Source organism: Exophiala viscosa (genome assembly GCF_022695815.1).
Source record: "Exophiala viscosa unplaced genomic scaffold EDD37scaffold_2, whole genome shotgun sequence".
In the NCBI taxonomy this organism is placed as follows: domain Eukaryota; kingdom Fungi; phylum Ascomycota; class Eurotiomycetes; order Chaetothyriales; family Herpotrichiellaceae; genus Exophiala; species Exophiala viscosa.
In genome coordinates, this window is record NW_026944354.1 from 705,691 (window position 1) to 722,253 (window position 16,563).

The 16,563-nt window shown below is 51.7% G+C and overlaps 8 protein-coding genes across 8 annotated transcripts; 3 read left to right on the forward strand and 5 right to left on the reverse strand.

The window, feature by feature from the left end:
- Positions 1 to 231: 231 nt before the first annotated feature.
- EDD37DRAFT_662561 (uncharacterized protein) lies at positions 232 to 2,048 on the reverse strand. Its single transcript, XM_062819164.1, has 2 exons — positions 1,009 to 2,048; positions 232 to 956 (listed from the first exon to the last, which is right to left on the reverse strand). The coding sequence occupies exons 1-2, from the start codon at positions 1,769 to 1,771 to the stop codon at positions 670 to 672; spliced, it is 1,050 nt and encodes a 349-aa protein (XP_062672680.1). The 5' UTR covers positions 1,772 to 2,048; the 3' UTR covers positions 232 to 669.
- Positions 2,049 to 2,077: 29 nt separating this feature from the next.
- EDD37DRAFT_620629 (permease for cytosine/purines, uracil, thiamine, allantoin-domain-containing protein) lies at positions 2,078 to 4,471 on the forward strand. Its single transcript, XM_062815936.1, has 3 exons — positions 2,078 to 2,481; positions 2,533 to 3,629; positions 3,681 to 4,471. The coding sequence occupies exons 2-3, from the start codon at positions 2,549 to 2,551 to the stop codon at positions 4,172 to 4,174; spliced, it is 1,575 nt and encodes a 524-aa protein (XP_062672681.1). The 5' UTR covers positions 2,078 to 2,481; positions 2,533 to 2,548; the 3' UTR covers positions 4,175 to 4,471.
- Positions 4,472 to 4,545: 74 nt separating this feature from the next.
- On the forward strand, positions 4,546 to 6,793 carry EDD37DRAFT_229461 (uncharacterized protein). Its single transcript, XM_062810515.1, has one exon. The coding sequence runs from the start codon at positions 4,627 to 4,629 to the stop codon at positions 6,499 to 6,501; it is 1,875 nt and encodes a 624-aa protein (XP_062672682.1). The 5' UTR covers positions 4,546 to 4,626; the 3' UTR covers positions 6,502 to 6,793.
- A 292-nt stretch (positions 6,794 to 7,085) lies between these two features.
- EDD37DRAFT_656085 (nicotinic acid plasma membrane transporter) lies at positions 7,086 to 8,550 on the reverse strand (the record flags this gene model as incomplete). The annotated part of the gene is made up of 3 exons (XM_062818803.1): positions 7,086 to 8,188; positions 8,239 to 8,325; positions 8,382 to 8,550. 3 exons carry the CDS (start codon positions 8,548 to 8,550, stop codon positions 7,086 to 7,088), a joined length of 1,359 nt encoding a protein of 452 aa, XP_062672683.1.
- Positions 8,551 to 9,455: 905 nt separating this feature from the next.
- Positions 9,456 to 10,677, reverse strand: EDD37DRAFT_656086 (putative acyl-coenzyme A:6-aminopenicillanic-acid-acyltransferase 40 kDa form; the record flags this gene model as incomplete). Its single annotated transcript, XM_062818804.1, has 4 exons — positions 9,456 to 10,139; positions 10,187 to 10,332; positions 10,387 to 10,561; positions 10,642 to 10,677. 4 exons carry the CDS (start codon positions 10,675 to 10,677, stop codon positions 9,456 to 9,458), a joined length of 1,041 nt encoding a protein of 346 aa, XP_062672684.1.
- Positions 10,678 to 10,904: 227 nt separating this feature from the next.
- On the forward strand, positions 10,905 to 13,286 carry EDD37DRAFT_229508 (salicylate hydroxylase). Its single transcript, XM_062810518.1, has 7 exons — positions 10,905 to 11,532; positions 11,584 to 11,717; positions 11,802 to 12,148; positions 12,201 to 12,363; positions 12,416 to 12,534; positions 12,588 to 12,720; positions 12,780 to 13,286. Exons 1-7 carry the CDS (start codon positions 11,303 to 11,305, stop codon positions 13,187 to 13,189), a joined length of 1,536 nt encoding a protein of 511 aa, XP_062672685.1. The 5' UTR covers positions 10,905 to 11,302; the 3' UTR covers positions 13,190 to 13,286.
- Positions 13,287 to 13,311: 25 nt separating this feature from the next.
- EDD37DRAFT_229498 (uncharacterized protein) lies at positions 13,312 to 15,111 on the reverse strand. Its single transcript, XM_062810517.1, has 4 exons — positions 14,708 to 15,111; positions 13,989 to 14,653; positions 13,824 to 13,931; positions 13,312 to 13,769 (listed from the first exon to the last, which is right to left on the reverse strand). Exons 1-4 carry the CDS (start codon positions 14,828 to 14,830, stop codon positions 13,385 to 13,387), a joined length of 1,281 nt encoding a protein of 426 aa, XP_062672686.1. The 5' UTR covers positions 14,831 to 15,111; the 3' UTR covers positions 13,312 to 13,384.
- A 282-nt stretch (positions 15,112 to 15,393) lies between these two features.
- On the reverse strand, positions 15,394 to 16,463 carry EDD37DRAFT_656088 (uncharacterized protein; the record flags this gene model as incomplete). The annotated part of the gene is made up of 4 exons (XM_062818805.1): positions 15,394 to 15,537; positions 15,597 to 15,898; positions 15,959 to 16,093; positions 16,148 to 16,463. The coding sequence occupies 4 exons, from the start codon at positions 16,461 to 16,463 to the stop codon at positions 15,394 to 15,396; spliced, it is 897 nt and encodes a 298-aa protein (XP_062672687.1).
- Positions 16,464 to 16,563: the final 100 nt, after the last annotated feature.

The window sequence follows — 16,563 nt, forward strand, 5'->3', positions numbered from 1 at the left end:
GCTATATCTGAGGATGCTTTGACATCAGTGAATCAAGGCAAACAAGGAAAATGGGCAAATGCTCCCACGAAAAGCAGACCATTGACCACATATGACTATCTATCATTCTCAACAACCTCAATTTTGGATCTCGAGCGCTCACGCGAGTCAATCGTAGATGCCAGACGGACACAAGAATGCAATCGCTACTTTGCTCAGTCGGAAGCTTGATCTCTGCGCAATGCAGGGACTGAGTAATAGTATGTGCTTTCCATAGGGCTAAACCTACTCCACCTAACCTAGCTCGAAATGGCATTTTATCAACGTCTCCTACTCAATTTGTGACTTTTTCGTATGACAAATGACGGCACTATGAAGTCTGTAACAACGCTAAGTCCAGGTAGATCAGGGATGGTAAGATCCTAGATCGGCTTTCCTTGGGCAGGAAGCAGGTGCTAGTTTTGTCCGGATATGGGCTGACTAGTGACACCCAGGCCTGAGAAATGGGGGAACCGTCGATGGCAAGAGTTGTGTCGACCGATGGCCCTTGGTGCACAGAGCCACATGTGTCTGACAAGTCTTGGGTTTGCGTGCCTTTGGTTGAGCCCCATCACCGACTTTTTCGGTCTAGCTGGTATTCCGAGGCCATTTGCAGATTCCAGGGGTGACTTTACTTTTTGTCCCTTCTCCTCAGCCCTTCATAGATATTTCGTTGACAATGACCTTCTCTACGGCCGCTCCAGGTTCCACGAATCTTCCTCCATACAGCATATTGCACATGTGTTCGTAGTAGCTCACTTTGCTTACAGGTACTTGTACACCATGGTCTCCAACACAACTTTTGAGAGGCTCGACCACAGAGGATAAGGATGGCTCAAAGAAGAATGGTATGGATATTCGATCCTGGTTGCCATTGTGAATGACGCGATGTACGGTGGCGGTATATTCGTTGTTCGTCAGGACGTTGATGATGTCCCCTGATGGCCATTGTTAGTGCGAACTCGTAGTTTTCCTGACTTCAATACTTACCAATGTTCACGACATATGCCTCAGGCATGGGATCTGCCTTGATCCATCCACCTTCGTGGTCCTGGACTTGCAGTGCCGACTTCACATGCTCATCGGCCAGAAGAAAGGTCAAACCACCATAATCGGTGTGCTCCCCGCACGAGATACCCTTTTCATTGTCCGCGATTTCATCTGTGCTCAGAGGAGGATATCTGATGAACTTCAGGCCCCAGAACGGATCTTGTGTGAGCTTGTCGAACGCCTCCTCGCTACCGTCTTTTCCTAGAGCATCGGCCATGGCGCACATCAGAGCCTTGCCGACCTTAGTGAGCTGATCAACGTAGTTCAGCGTGGCTTCCTTGAGATGTGACGGTCGTTCCGGCCATAGTTGCTTTCCCCGTAACCGCGCGTTGTGTTCGCCGGGGAATTCCCGATAAATGTCGAGCCCTTCAAGGACATCTCGCTTTCCCATAGTCACGTTTTCGCCGAGTCGCTCGTAGCCGCGCACTTTATCAATGCTTTTCGAGATCGATATGGCTTCCTTTTCGGCCGCTGGGAGTGCAAAAAACTCACGCCCTAACTGTAGCATTTCGAGACGGACCTCTTCCGGGACACCGTGGCCGATCAAGTAGAAGAAGCCAAACTCTCGGCATGCCTGATCCAGCAGAGATGCTGTCTGTTGCCGCTGTGATGATGTTGATCTCGGATCTAAATATGGACTGATATCTACCACCGGAAGCGTTCGGGTGGTGGTGGTCATGGTGATTGCCATGGTAGTCGACATGGTGGCTGATCGATTCTGGTGGATGATGACTGGGACACGAGACGCATTCGATGCCCACAACTTAATGTATAGGCATGCAGCCAATATTAGTACTTATAATGTGCTGGGTAATTGCGAAGTAACATCAATGTCGTGGTGTCAGCCCCAATCGCTCAAGTGTCGTTGACAAATCCAGGTCATTACAAGAACCATTGAAGATGCCCAGTGAATTAGTTGGAAGCTCGGATGTTGCTTCGCACTTCTCCGGGACATTCAGGGCGAAGCTTATCGCTTTCTCCGCTTACGCATTGGGAAAAAGTTGAGACATCCTACTCTAGAGAGCAGGTAAGGTCATTTATTTCCTATCTAGAACATTCCTATTCAAGGTAACCTGACACTATCCTTCCAAGAATGGTTAGTTGCATGAGTGATAAGGCTAGCACTCACCGAGATCTAGAACTGGGATACCAAGACCTTATCAGAGAGGGGAAACTAGTGGCACTACACTGACCCTGTGCTAACGTCCAGACGCCCGTCAGGATCTCGATAGTGTTCCCCGAAGATGCGAGCCAGGGAGACGAGCGTGGGGGACTGTCTTATATCATCCATCTGCCGCCGACTCGTTTGTAATGTGCGACTCCGCAGCCCTTGACGAGTTCGTTTCGTTTTCAGAAACAGCACATAAGCGGTGGTTGTTCGAACCAATCTCGCCATACTTCTTTCCGCGAATAGTGAGTATTTGCTCATGACCACCACCAGAAACCGGCTAACAGAATATCCAGAGATCATAACCGTACCATGGCTCAAACACATATCCCCAGCCTGAACGCGACATCATTCGAGCACTCAAAAGAAGCCGACAACAATGCCAGTGTTATAGGCACGCCGAACTCTGAAGATGGAGTCGGCGAGGTCAGGTCTCATGGCCAAATGTCATTCCTCCAGAAAATCCAGGCTTATTCCCTCCACCTGGACCAGAAGCTACACATTGAGAGTCGTGGCATTGACCGATGCCCTCCTGAAGATCGCAACCACAAGCTCAACTACATTGACATGATGTTGTTGTGGTTCTCCTGTTCTGCTGTCATCTCCACGGTCGCGACTGGCTTGCTTGCTGGCCCTTCATGGTTGGGATTGAGCGTCACAGATGGATTTCTAGCAGTATTCTTCGGTACTGTGCTTGGTGCCGCCTGCGCCGCTTTCATGGGCACGTTCGGTCCCAGGACTGGTCTTCGACAGATCATTCTTACGCGTTTCTCCTTCGGCTGGTATGGCTCCAGACTCGTCGCTCTTGTCAACGTCATCACCGAGCTCGGCTGGTGTCTAGTGGGTGTCGTGGTCGGAGGACAGATCCTCGCATACATCTCCAATGACTCGTGTCCAGTGGTCGTGGGGATCATCATCTTGTCGATCTTGTCATTCGTCGTTGCCGGCTTTGGCTACAACATTGTCCACTTCTACGAGAGATACGCCTTCATACCGGGATTCATTGCAACGATTATCCTTTGCGCCGTTGGCGCTAAGCACTACGATTCTGGCGCTCCCAGTTTATACTCGGGAACCACCCTTGCCGGAAACTGGCTGACCATGTTCACGATCTGCTTCGGATCGGCATCGGGTTTCCTGCCAATCGCCAGCGACTACTATATCACTTACCCCGACACGACACCGCGATGGAAAACCTTTTCACTGACCTGGATTGGTATTGTTGTGCCCATGGTTTTCTTTCAATCAGTCGGATTGGCCATCGGTGGTGCCCTTGGTACCAATGAGGAATGGGTGGATGTGTACTACGACCAGGGCTATGGGGCCCTTATCGGCACCGTTCTCAAGCCGGTCCATGGCTTCGGCACCTTCCTGATGGTCATTTTCTTCTTAGGTGAATTAGCAAACTTTCTTCATATACCACAGTACTAACTTCCTGGCGTAGGACTTGTTGGCAACAACATTCCAAACACTTACTCGGCCGGTTTGTCGATTCAAGCACTTAGCCCGAGACTCGCCGTGATCCCACGACTCATATGGACGCTGCTTGGAGTCATCATCTACGCAGTCTGTGGAATTGCAGGCCGAGGCAATCTGATGACCATCATCAGTAACTTCCTCAGCGTCATCGGGTACTGGACGAGTGCACTTTTCATCATCGTTCTTGAGGAAGACCTCATCTTTCGTCGCAAATCTGGCTACGACTTCGAAGCATACATAAACCCTAGCAAGCTTCCCTGGGGAGCGGCCGCGGTCATGAGTTTCCTCCTTGGCATCGTTGGCGCGGTGTTGGGGATGAATCAAACCTGGTATGTCGGTGTCGTTGCTCGGCAGATCGGTGAGATGGGTGGAGAGTTGGGTGTCTTTTTCGTCTTCATCTTCGCGGGGTGCTCATACCCAGTTCTTCGATATCTTGAGCGTCGCTTTAGCGGCAAGTAGATCTGGATTTCGGCACGCTCACGATCTCATCGCGAAGTCTTTGCACCGTCTCAAACATATGCGCCTCGATTCCTCGATATAGATGAAGATCTCGGGCATGGCGAATGAGATGCACTGTTTTCGCAACGCGATATTTTCAAAGAGTTCCCACATGTTTGTTCCGATCCTGCTCGCTTAAGAAAGTGCTTTCTGATGACCTCAGCGCTGCGCCTGGATCTTGACCGGTAAGGCTGCGCTAACGTGGACAGGGAATGGGCAAACTGGCATTTCAGACTATACCCAACCGGGGAATCATGGAATCTTTACATGGGTCCACTTCGTCACTTCGACTCTCATCCTCACAGATTCTGATCTTGATTCTACATTTCCTCGTTGGGTGGGACCAACAGCCATGATAATGTTTGACCAAAAGTACATATTATTGCAGCCTGCCAGCTTGCCACTTGTGATGCATGCACGACTCAATTCACCACGAAAGCAACACTTTGGCATCAGCCGTCATGGTCGTGCCACAAGCCGACCCCCAAAGTGTCCGCCATGATGCTTTCATCTTGCAAGACCCTACAACTTCACGCTACAACCAACAACTACCCAACACAAAATGGGACGAATTGAAACCCCTTATTACAGAGATGCACCAACTCGGCGCAACCCATGACATGATTTTAGGGCGGCTCAATCAGGCCGACGTTCACGTTACTCGAGGTCAACTGGAAAGGCGCCTGAAGCAATGGGGGCTCACCAAAGACAACAAAGGTCTGAAGGCTCATCCAGAACCAGCGCCTCACGCCGGGTACTCAATGGGACCACCATTGCCCCAAGATGCAGCTTTTGCTTCGGAGGACTGCAAGACCTGGTCAGACTTTCAAGACAATAATTCATTGCAGGCAGTCGTGCCGACTCACAGCCAGACCAATATTGAGCAAGGAGCCGGCCTCGAAGGCGCGGTTCCGAAGCTGGACGAAGACCCTGTTTCGCTGCTCTATGCATGGACTGAGGACGTGCAAAACACGGAAGAGGCCACCCCAATTATTGCAACGACTTCCGCGGCTCGGGACCACCTAGCAGCTGCAGAGACTGACCGAGAAGAAGGAGGCCATAAAAGCTCCAGCAATTCACGCCAAGCTACCGGTAGCCATATCACGACACCAACTACAGTCATAAATAGCCAGCAGAATGCTGTTGAGATCTCTCCGGCTTTGTTGTCGTCTTACCACTCCAGGCGCGATCCCTGGCTCGAGTTGCCGCAATATACAATATCTGATGCAATCCGGAGAGTCCTGCTACAATTCGATAGACAAGACGAGACTGAATTGACTCAGTTGAGGAAGCTGCACAACATGGCATTGGTCTTGTCCGCGTTGAAAAGTTCTACACTTGCCTTTGACGTCTTCTTCGAGATTTTCCGCCGGCTACTAGTAAGTGACTCCAAAGAGTTCAGCCTTGAAGGAAAATGCCGAATTGCATATGCTGTCACCAACTGCGTCCGTTCTGCCGTGACTGGCCAGCAGAGGGAGCTCGTACGTGGCGCACTCTGTGTGCTGCACGTGGTGGTCGAAGACCTTCGGCAGATGTACCCATATTGCAACGACGAGCTAAAGATTCGCGCCTACCTCGACAGCATGGATGTGGATATCGAGAACGAGGAGTTCGAGGTTGATGCGTATTGGGCCATCAAGGCTTTCAACCCGGCTTTACAAGAAGGATTTTATCGGTGCCCAAGGACATTTTTTGACTTCTACAACGCATCTGCCAGTGATATCCTGAGCCATCAATACCGCTGCGAGAGTCTTAAGCAGTCACTCCTCGGCGCACTGTCACTCATTGAAGTATATACCCAGAACAACAGGACCAAGATTGAGGGACTGTTCAGGGAAGACTGGGAGCACCCTACTAGCGATGAGTTGTTCTCAGATGAACGTTGGGTGGCCAAGAAGGGTACAGTTCAGGTCCTTGTTTGCCTGATTTTGGAGAACGCCTACGGAGACCAAACGCTCACGCTTGACAAAGGCCAGGTTTGTGGTCCTGTTAGAGGCGCAGCCATGAGGGACTGCGTATCCGCAAGGACGGTGGCGGCGGTGTGCTTCCTCCTTTTTGGATGGAGAAAGGGCTTTATCACGAAACCTGTTATGACGGACAGCTTCCTCGCGCCCCCAACAGCACTAACTGACTTTAGCTCCTCCCTTTCGAACTTGCTTCCCCAGACAATCACAGAACTCCGTAGGCTTGCTTACCAACGCACATCGCGCATGGACGAGTATGAAGACCTCATCAAGTTATTACCTTACTCAGTTGGCCGCGGCTTCGGGGGACGATATTGGATGTGATCAACTTGTCCGCAATGAGAGCCTTGTGGGCATCGCGGCGCTTCTCGGCGACGTCATGACTATGGAAGAGGTGAATACCTTCCTCAGAGCGGACGGCAACTGGCCTGCCGAGTTACGTCCAGTCAACGTTGATAGGACCACATCGCCGCTGCAAACTGATCCTTCTGTCGACGATCTTAGTACCTACGTCCCAGGTATTGCAGCAACCTTGGCTCCGAGTCTTGGATCCTCGAAAAGCTCTGGCTACAGGTCAATGAAAGGGATGTCCGTTCGTATTGGGCAGAAATTCCCCGTAATTATGTATGACCGTCGAGCAGTAGCATCCGGAGGATCGTCCACGAGTAGGGTTTGCCAGCCTAGCTCTACCACTGACGGTGCTCTGTATCTTTGCGACAAGATCATCTGGGATAACAAGTGGAGGGTCGACTGACACGCCAGCAACAATGCCCAAATAGAGTACAGACCATACAATGACGACGTGAACATGCTGGGAGGGCTTGAGGATGATATACAACGAGTTCATGACCTTCATGACGGCACTCCCAATGACACCCTTTGCGTATCACCAGTCAGACTCCCCACACTTACAACTGATAACGAAAGTAGATGCTCTCGTCACCCTTACCAGTATCCTCTTGACCAGCCTGCACCATCTCGTCCCTCTTATCATTACGTGCCTTCAACATCCACCACATGACCCAGACTCCCGACCAAGATAGGCAGCAACAGCTTAAAGCAACAGCCTGACCAGTGACGAATCGCGGACTTTCTTTGTCCAAGTATATCTGTCCACAGATGATACCGCCAAAGTTCCCGATAGTCTGATTCATTGCCAAGGCAGTGGCACGCTTGTACCGCGGTCCCATATTGCCGTTGAGCCACGTGATATTGAGACCGGGCAGGACACTCCCGAATGTGACGATAAGGAAGCAGGCGAAGTACTTGGCGCCAGGAGCGACGTTCCAGCCAAGGAGGATAGCGTACCCGAGCATAGTGAACAGTGGGAAGAACAGCATGATTGGTGCACGGCGTTGCGTGCGGTCCGCCAGCCACGCGAAGCCGAAGAATGCGACAGCGCCTACGAGGTAGATTGGGATCGTGTGGTACTGGGTCTGCTTGGAGGTGTAGCCGAGGCCTTTAATGATGGTCGGTAGAAACGTCGAGATCGAGTAGTTGTAGGTGTCGGCGCACATTTGGATGAAGCCTGAAAGCCAGCAGATAGGCGACTTGAATGCGTCGGTGACTTGGGACCATTCGAAGGGCCCGTCCTTAGCTTGGGCTTCGATGCGACCTTTGGCCATTTGCTTCTCCTCGGCGTTCAAGAAGTATGCTGTATCGGGTGAGTCAGGCCACAAGAAGAAACTTGCAATTGCCCAGCAGAAGGAGACGATTCCTTCGGTGAAGTACAGCCAGCGCCAGCCATGGTAGCCGTGGACGTCGATGCCCGTAAGGGCGCCGGCGAAAAGACCGCCGAATGCTCCGGAGAGGGCGATCGCGATGAATATCCCTGCGGCGCGTTTGGCGATTTCTTCGCGTTTCCAGAATAGGGTGACGTAGAGGTTGAGGATTGGGAAAAGGGCGGCTTCGGTCATTCCCAGCAACAGCCGGCAGGCTATGAGGCTGCCAGGGCTGGACACGAATCCCGAGAAGGCGGTGACGAGGGACCAGGAGACGAGGATGCAGGGGACTTGCGGAGTTAGCAGGGAGTTCAAGAGCCATCGTGGACTGTGGCCTTACTCAGTCTCGAAGGTCCTATGACTCGGACCAGGAGAGTGATGGGGATCTCGAAGATGATATATGTTACGTAGAAGATGGAAACGGCCACTGAAGAGATCTATCAGTATGAACTTTGAGAAGTACTGGTCCGGGTGTGGACGCACGGTTGATTTGAGTTCCGTGGAGGTGTATGTCTGTTGGCATGCCTGCGATTTTGGCATTGCCGATGTTGGTACGGTCAAGGTAGCTCAAGATGTAGGTAATGACGATCAGGGGCACAATGTGCAGGTCCATCTTGCGGATCAATTTCTTCTCGGCTTTGGGGTCGATCATGTCGTAGGTGCTGCCAACTTCGATAGGGGAGGGAGCAATGGGGTGGACAGCGTCCTCGATGGACTTGGACTTGAATTCAGACATGTTGGGTAGTCACTTGAATTTGAGGATGTGATGGGCAAGGTACACGACGGGGTTCGAAGGGATTGAAGGGGATGTTGAATGCTACAAGCAAGGACAGACAATCGCTTGTAGATATACCATATTTCTGCACAGCACGACCTGCTTGGTAATGCGATACTCACGTACATGTCTCCGAGGTTCTGATAAACTTTGATAACCTCTGATCCCCCATTGAGTGGATGAAAACTCCATACGGAGTATGAACTCTGAACACTGGTCTGGCAATAGTGGTGGAGATAGGGTGATTGTCCCCACAAGCGAGCTTCTGGACCCGAATCGGGAACAAGTGGATGTCCCTCACTCTCGACTTGCATGGTCGGAATCACTCGCTGTGAGGTTGGCGGCCAGATAGAGATAGGTCAGATAGGATATCTGCGTGCCGCCAGAACCCCTGAGATCGGAAGACTGTGAACCGGGACAATGGTCGCTTGAAAGGCGCATGTGCCGATCATGAGATAATTTGAAATGGACTTACCAATGGAGCGGCCACACTGACATTATACGAGACGGAGACGGAGACGGAAGGACGAGAATACCATGTCATTGCAATGGTAAAGAACGATTGCTGAGAATGTGAAGTCATCTAGAAAGGACATTCACGCTCGCTGTACCTTCCTTTTCGGTCTAGATTCCTTGCGATCAGGGTCAATGTCACTCGGTGGTCAAGGATCTTCTCTTCCCACCAATTTTGAGGACTCCAGGGTGGATAAGATGCTTCACGTTACGAAGTGAAGTGCGGCTGCCTATGCTTTTGAAGACCAGGTTTACTGTACCATGCAATCTCATGATTGCTCTGGACATAGCGCGACGGTTTCCGCATCGTCTGTTGGTCTGCCAAATCTCACACGTGCTGATCTTGAACTGAGCTCCATGACAATGCTGAACAACGTCCTAAGTGGTTGCTCCACATTGCCAGCCTTGTTGATACCAAACGGTGCATTGTATTCATCGTTCAGCATGCTTTCCAGCATCAAGCGGTCTGGAGTTCCGCCCTTGCTGACCGAATCCATAAGCTCATTGACACGCTCAAGTCTTACCAAAGAATCTGGCGCGGCCACAGTCACCGGCACACCCTGAGCGTGAGGCCAGCAAAAGTGGTTCGAGTGCGTGATTCTGCCACCCACTGCGTCCGTTACGACCAGGTCGCGCGAGCTGGCCTCTATCGAGGTGCTCCCCGAAGGATCTGCGACAAGGATGTGGATGGCTGCAGCGACACCTGCTTCCTTCAGGACGTTCACTGCCTCCTTCCTGGACTTGCTATCTAGCACCGCTCGGAGTGCGAGATGTCCGGGCAGTCGATTGAAATCGACCCCTTTTACCCTGATGGCATTCAGACATACCCCAACTCCGCACGAATTGAGGCCGACTTTGCCGATGATTCCCGCCTCTGTGACCTGACTGATAGACGGCTTTGCATCTCTCTTGATGTGGAGGACGATGAGGTTATCTTGTTGCGGCGGCTCCCACTGGCTCAGTCAGTTCCAATCCCGCGAGACTCAGGTCAACAACATACGTCCCAATTCTGTGCCAGGTACGAAACATCTAAAGTTTTCCAAGCCAAAGAGGTACAACCATCATTCATCATGCCCATAGATATTTCCGTTCGGACATTCAGTGCTAGAATGCTTCCAAATAAAACTCCGGCTCCATCCGCAACTCCTGGATATATGAGTCAGCGAACGTTTCTTTCATACTCAACATTACTCGACGTGCCCTTCAACTCTTCTAGCAGGTGCTTCCAGCCATGCTCCAAGAACGGCAAGAATAGTTCGGCTTTCGAGATTGCAGTAGCCCAGTTCATGCGAGTCTTCTCCGCAAAGAATGACTCGTAGAACTTGAGGCCATTCTCGATCTTCGTGCGTGCTCCTTGGCCATGTTGAAACCCAATCTGATACTGATCAGCTTCTGGAGAGTATGAAAATCCGTATCAGGGCCATCCGTCCGATGACTTGAGGCCAATGAGCATACCTGGTAAGGAGTTCCAGTGCAGTGAATCTCAAGCATGTTCAGTTGATATCGTGGCTCAACCTGCTAGGCGGAACGCATAGGCACCTTTAGGGTAGACTACAGTATAGCCAAGATATAGAACAAATGCACCCTTAGGTCGCAAGGCTGAAATATTGACGAGTAAGGGCCCAGCAACGACGACGGCGACTCCGCCAGACTACAGATTGTCTCGAACGACAGGAGCACTCACCAGGCGCACAGCATGGAGCCTGGTCCACGAGGAACATTGCCAGGTTGGCAATCCTGATATGCGTGCAGATATCCGCGTGCCAATGGTGGATCCCGGTGCCGGCTTCCCGGTTAGCGTCAAATCGTGTTATCGATGCATCCGGCGCGAGACTTCAACTAGGAAAGTCAGACTGTGTGGTATAGCGGGGATGTTTCCGCATGCTTGCATCCTCCCAGACAGATGCCACGAGATAGGCTTATCAGCAAGAGTCGGCCTTTGCCAAGATGTACAGTCGGTGCCATCGAATGCAGCGGAGAGAGATGCTGATATCTACCATGGACATTCAAGAACCTGATCTTGACTGGAACAACCCTGCCGCTTGTTATCTCCAACATCGACCAGTCTTCCACCTCGTTCAACTAAAGTGCTGAAAGAAGGCCGACAGATTGCACCATGGGCTCATTAGGGTACCAGGTAGAGGACGACCTTGATGTTGTCAATGGCCACAAAGAGTTGCCGAAAGACTACAAAGGACTTTCCAACGGCATCAACGGCATCCACATCCGTGGCCATGTCGAGCCTACTCCTGGCCGTGGTCGTCCCAACCACTTCTACCCCATCACTGGCGTCTATCCAGGGGTACTACCCAAGACAACAGGTCAACGGCCGCCACTCAAAATAGCGTAAGATCCAGTCCAAGTCCAAGAGCCAGTCACATGCTAACACTAGTGAAGCATCATAGGAGGAGGTCTAGCGGGAGCAGCAGCCGCAGGGACTCTTTCACGTCTACCGGACGTCGACGTCAAGGTGTATGAAAGGTCGGACAAGGTCAGGGAGGCGGGAGCCTTGATAGGAGTCATGGTTTCTGGTGAGACAGCACCTATTTCCCCTATAGGATCGAGCACAGATCGACATGCATGATACATTTTGCACACGCTGACGTCCCTTCCAGCTATGCGGTCGCTGTCAAGAATGTTATCACCCGCTTCGTGGGAGAGACTGCAATACCTTCTCTACCGTGGGGACGATTGTGAAGGCATCAATCATCGTCATTGGCGGACGGGCGAGATCCTAACAAATGCTCTGTCGCCGCACACACCTAGGCACATGCAAGAGGGTCGCATCAGTCGAATTGCTCTGCATGATCTGCTCGTGAGAGATGTCCCCGATGATGTGATAAACTACTCCAGCAGCGTGCTGCGAGTGGAAAAGAACGAACCCAGCGGCATGAGAATTGTCTTCGAAGACGGCCGGGTTGAGGAGGCCGATCTGGTCGTGGCAGCGGATGGCCTGTACTCTGTGAGTTCTACGCGGTCACCATAATATGTCCAAGTCGGCTTATATTGGTTAGAAAATCAGGAGGAAGTACCTGCCTGACGGCACGATCGCCTACAGAGGCCGTGTGTCATATCGGCAGAATGTTCCTATGGAACTGGTGCAACATATCAAAGGTCTGCCAGATGACACGTCATCCTGGCGCAGAAATGGAGAAGTCGTCTTTCTCTCGAAACTAGGTATGGATGATCAGATCATTGTATTGTGGTTGCGCTGACGATTCCGTTGCAGAACCCGGAGTATACTCCTTCGTGACCATGGCTTCTGAGTCGGAAGAATACGCCAAAACGCTGGAATGGCGTCACTCAATGGGCAAAGCGGGTATTGATCGACTCTTGGAACATTTCAAAGTAAGTCCTCCTTGCAAAGCTCTGCCATACATCATTCGGCTGACGTCTTTCAGGACTGGGATCCGATTATTAATGAGGTCGTAAAAGCCTTGCCAAATGTCGAAGCCTACCCATTGCAATCATCACCTTGGATGAGAGACCTTATTCGTGACGATGCTGTTGCTTTCGTGGGAGACGCTGCACACCGTAAGCGGGAGACAACAACCACTGCTTTTCCGTCCTTAAGCTAACATGTTTTCTTATAGCCACAGCCGGTGCCTACGGTGCTGGCTGCTCTTTCGCCTTCAGCGACGTCAGAGCGCTTTGCCTTTCACTTTGGCGGACTCATCAGTCCAGCTCAACAATCTCAGAGGCGAGTACAGCGCCGTACGATGTGCCGTATGCGTTACGGTTGTACAATGAAACACGACGACACTTTCTCGCCCGTGTCGAGGAGCAGATCAAGTTGGATAAGCTGGACACTGCCTACGTTGCGGCCGCTGGGTCCGACGAGAAGGAGTGGATCAGAAGATATAGGGAACGTTTTACTATCAATTGGTGGATTCTGGAGCATGATGTCGATGCTAAGTGGCAAGAGGTGGAAGCCATGGAGCGGCATAAGGACAGGAGCCAGAAGGCAATTGTGGAAGCGGCCAATACCATCGTCGGGGATTGAGCTCGGTGTTGTACAGTATCGTGTATTTACTGGCATGGATTCCGAATGATAAAGAGCTTCAATGAAGGGCCTTCAAGTCAACCTTCGATTCTAGATGCTGAGTGTTTTCCTCCAAGTAATTTCCACTGCACCGAATGCAATTATCAATTGCCATTCACTCGTTCGCGAAGCAAATCATCACACTATCTCAACAGCCTAGTTGGCAGTTCCATTCGCAAACCCCAAAGACAATCCCTGCTCTACAGCCTTCTCCGCCTCCTTATAAGCATCATACCCATACAACCAGGGCGAAAAGGTGGGTTCCCTCCACAGAAAAGGATCACCTTCACACGATATCTCTGCGCCCATAATGGCGTCTCGGTGCTGCTGAGCCTCTCCGTCGTGTAGATGATACCAATACTGTTGCGCAGTAGCGGCAGCGACAATCTTCGTTGTACGCGGCCGCCTCAGCGCCTCGTACTGGACTATTGCTTCGGAGAGCGGAATGCGTTGTGCCAGAATGTGGCCTAGGACGGCGGCGTCTTCGAGGGATATGCCCGCACCTTGGGAGAGGTATGGGAGTGTTGGGTGGACGGCGTCCCTTGAGTTCCCATCAGTATATGCATATAATTCCTTGGAAACGTATTGGACTTACCCAAGCAATGTAAATTTGCCAGAGGGATGGCACCATTTGTCCAGGGAGGGTCGTTTGTGTAGTTTCCATTTCCATATCACTTTTTCTTGGGATATGATCTTCTGAAGCCTTTACCACAGAGTTAGGGATGTTTCAGCAAGGAACACTAGTCTGGTCGATACGTACAACGGATCCCAATCTTTGAAGATCTTCAGAACGTCCTCGACCTGGCACGGCGCGCGGATCACACCGATTGGCAGGTCATCTGGGGCCACGGCGACAAGATTGATCTGTCGGCCGCCCTTGAGAACGTACACAATGGCATGCCCACTCGGTCCAAGCCAGTACGTGCATTGCGGATTCGAAGCCAACTCTTGAAACTCAAGATCATCAGCTGGCAAGTCCGCAACGTCCAGAAGTACTCGAAACGCCATGTCGCCTGTGAGTTCGGGCAGTTCGGTCGGCACAAATCTTTGGCGACAAAGGCTGTTGAGTCCATCTGCGCCGACGATCAGGTCAGCCGTATACGTCTCGCCGGATTTCAATGTCACGCTTCCGGCGTCAAAGCCGACGTCGATGACTTTCGCATCGGTCTTGATCTCCGCGCCTAACTCGAGCGCGCGCCTGTGAAGGGCAACGATGAGGTCGTGTCGGTGGATATCCCAGAAGGGAGCGCCGTATGTCTGTCGGTGGTAGTCGTGTAATGCGAGGGTGGATATCGTGCTGCCGTCCTGCCACCGCCTCATTATGCAGTTGTATGGCTCGACGACGTCGCCTAATATCTCTTTGTCGAGACCCCATTTTGTGAGGATCCGTGTTGCATTTGCTGAGAATTGGAGGCCTGCGCCGATCTACATAGTTATATGTGAGCGTGCTTCATCTTCCGGTGGGAACAGGAAACGGACTTCTTCAATCTTCTCGGCTGCTTCGAGGACCACGACATTATGCCCGGCGATGCGTATGGCGATCGCTGCGGAGAGTCCTCCTATGCCACCTCCAACAATCACGATGTCGAGAGGTCGAGCCATGATTTGGTTTTTCGATGTCGACCGTCTCTAGCAGTTGTAAATGGTCCACAAGGCTCACTCACGGCTACCAGGAAAGCCTTTTACATGACCGTGGTGCCTCAAAGCCGGTTCATTTCGAGTTGCATGATAATGGCGTGCGTCGCCACGCAGGCGGGTAGTGCACCACGACGGACACATCCTTGCATGCTGGCTTCCAGAATGCGGACGTTCGGAGCCTTGCAGCCTTCCGATGGAGCACTTGGGATGTGCACATGCAAGGGAACAGTGTTGAGTCTTGAAGTTGATCGATAGGATGTCTGTTTGACCCCGCTTGATACAGGCTTCCTAGCGCCCATACTTGCATAAGACCCCACCTGGGACCCCTGGCTTGGGTGCTGAAAGCCTATCTGGTGGCGTCGCAGAGTCCCTGATCATGTGGACCGTGCTTGGGAATGACAGGCCCTAGGTATCTGGTGCGATAAGAATGGATGGGAAGAGCCTGGGACAGTTCCTGTAACCTGGTATGGAAGAACACCAGGACGCTTGAAGAATGGTCTAATTCTCGGATCTCTTTTCTATAGACGTTAGATATGGGCAGTAGACGCATTTTCGACATCCTTCAGCTCCCCAGAAGCCTGGGCCTTCTCATAATCTGGTCTCAAGAGCTCGAATCCTTCAACATTACGACCGTAGGTGATGCCGCCCAGTCGACTAATAGGACGCAGAACCTGTAAATCACCACCGTCAGCCATGCTACTTGGTGAAACGACAGGATGGCAAGACTTACTGCAGGGTCGATGATATTCCTCTCCTCGTTGATCGCATCTTCTCTTACCCAGAAGTTGACGCCTTCTAGCATGACAAGCGTCGCCGACTTTTTACCTGGCGTAGCCCGACTATCAAACTCCTTGGTATCAACCAGCTTGCACTCAATAGCGAAGACGGCCTCTTTCACCCTGGCAGGCTTCACATGCGTGGAGGGTGCCGGGTGCAGTCCTGTCAGCTCCCACTCCGACACGCCGTACGGAGCATTGATCGATGTAGCATTCATGGCTTCCACAAAATGTTCGGAAACGAGGTTGAGGACACCTGCGATCCATCAGTGTCCGGAGTACTCAAGGCTGGCGTCAAATCATGGGTGGTACTCACACTCCCCACTTGCAATCAGATTTGCCAGGCTGTCTTTAGCATCGCTAATCCCACCTGCAATGCCAACAGTGAATATCGGAGGGTCGTGTGTCACGATGTTGGTATATGAATATGGTGCAAGGTTTGTCGACGACCCTTAGTTCGTGTCAGTATGGCATATCTGCATTCAAAATGATGTAAAACCAATACCGTCTTTGGAGACTGTGCTCAAGAATCCGATCGGCCTCGGTATTACGCCGGAGATCAACAGCTTGTAGTTGTAGGCTTTTGGCCTTCCCTCTGCATGCGGATTGATTTCGACATGGTCTTTCTTCAGCGATGCACCACCATCATTGCCTCCTTTACCCCAGGACCAGTTCGTGTCGGGAGCTTTTGTGAAGGCCCAAGATCTCTGCGCATCCCAATCTGGCCGAGAGTTTTCTACTGTCTGGAAATCAGGATGAGGATTGCGTTTTAATGAGGCTTCATGCTGCGCTCGTTCCTGATGTGCCGCAGAGTCGGTCATTGTGCGCGGAACTCCAACTTGTCATGCGCAAGTCGGCACTGTCTTGGGGTGAGAACTGCGAGTCTGGCACCAAGACTATCCTTGCGATGAGGACTATGAG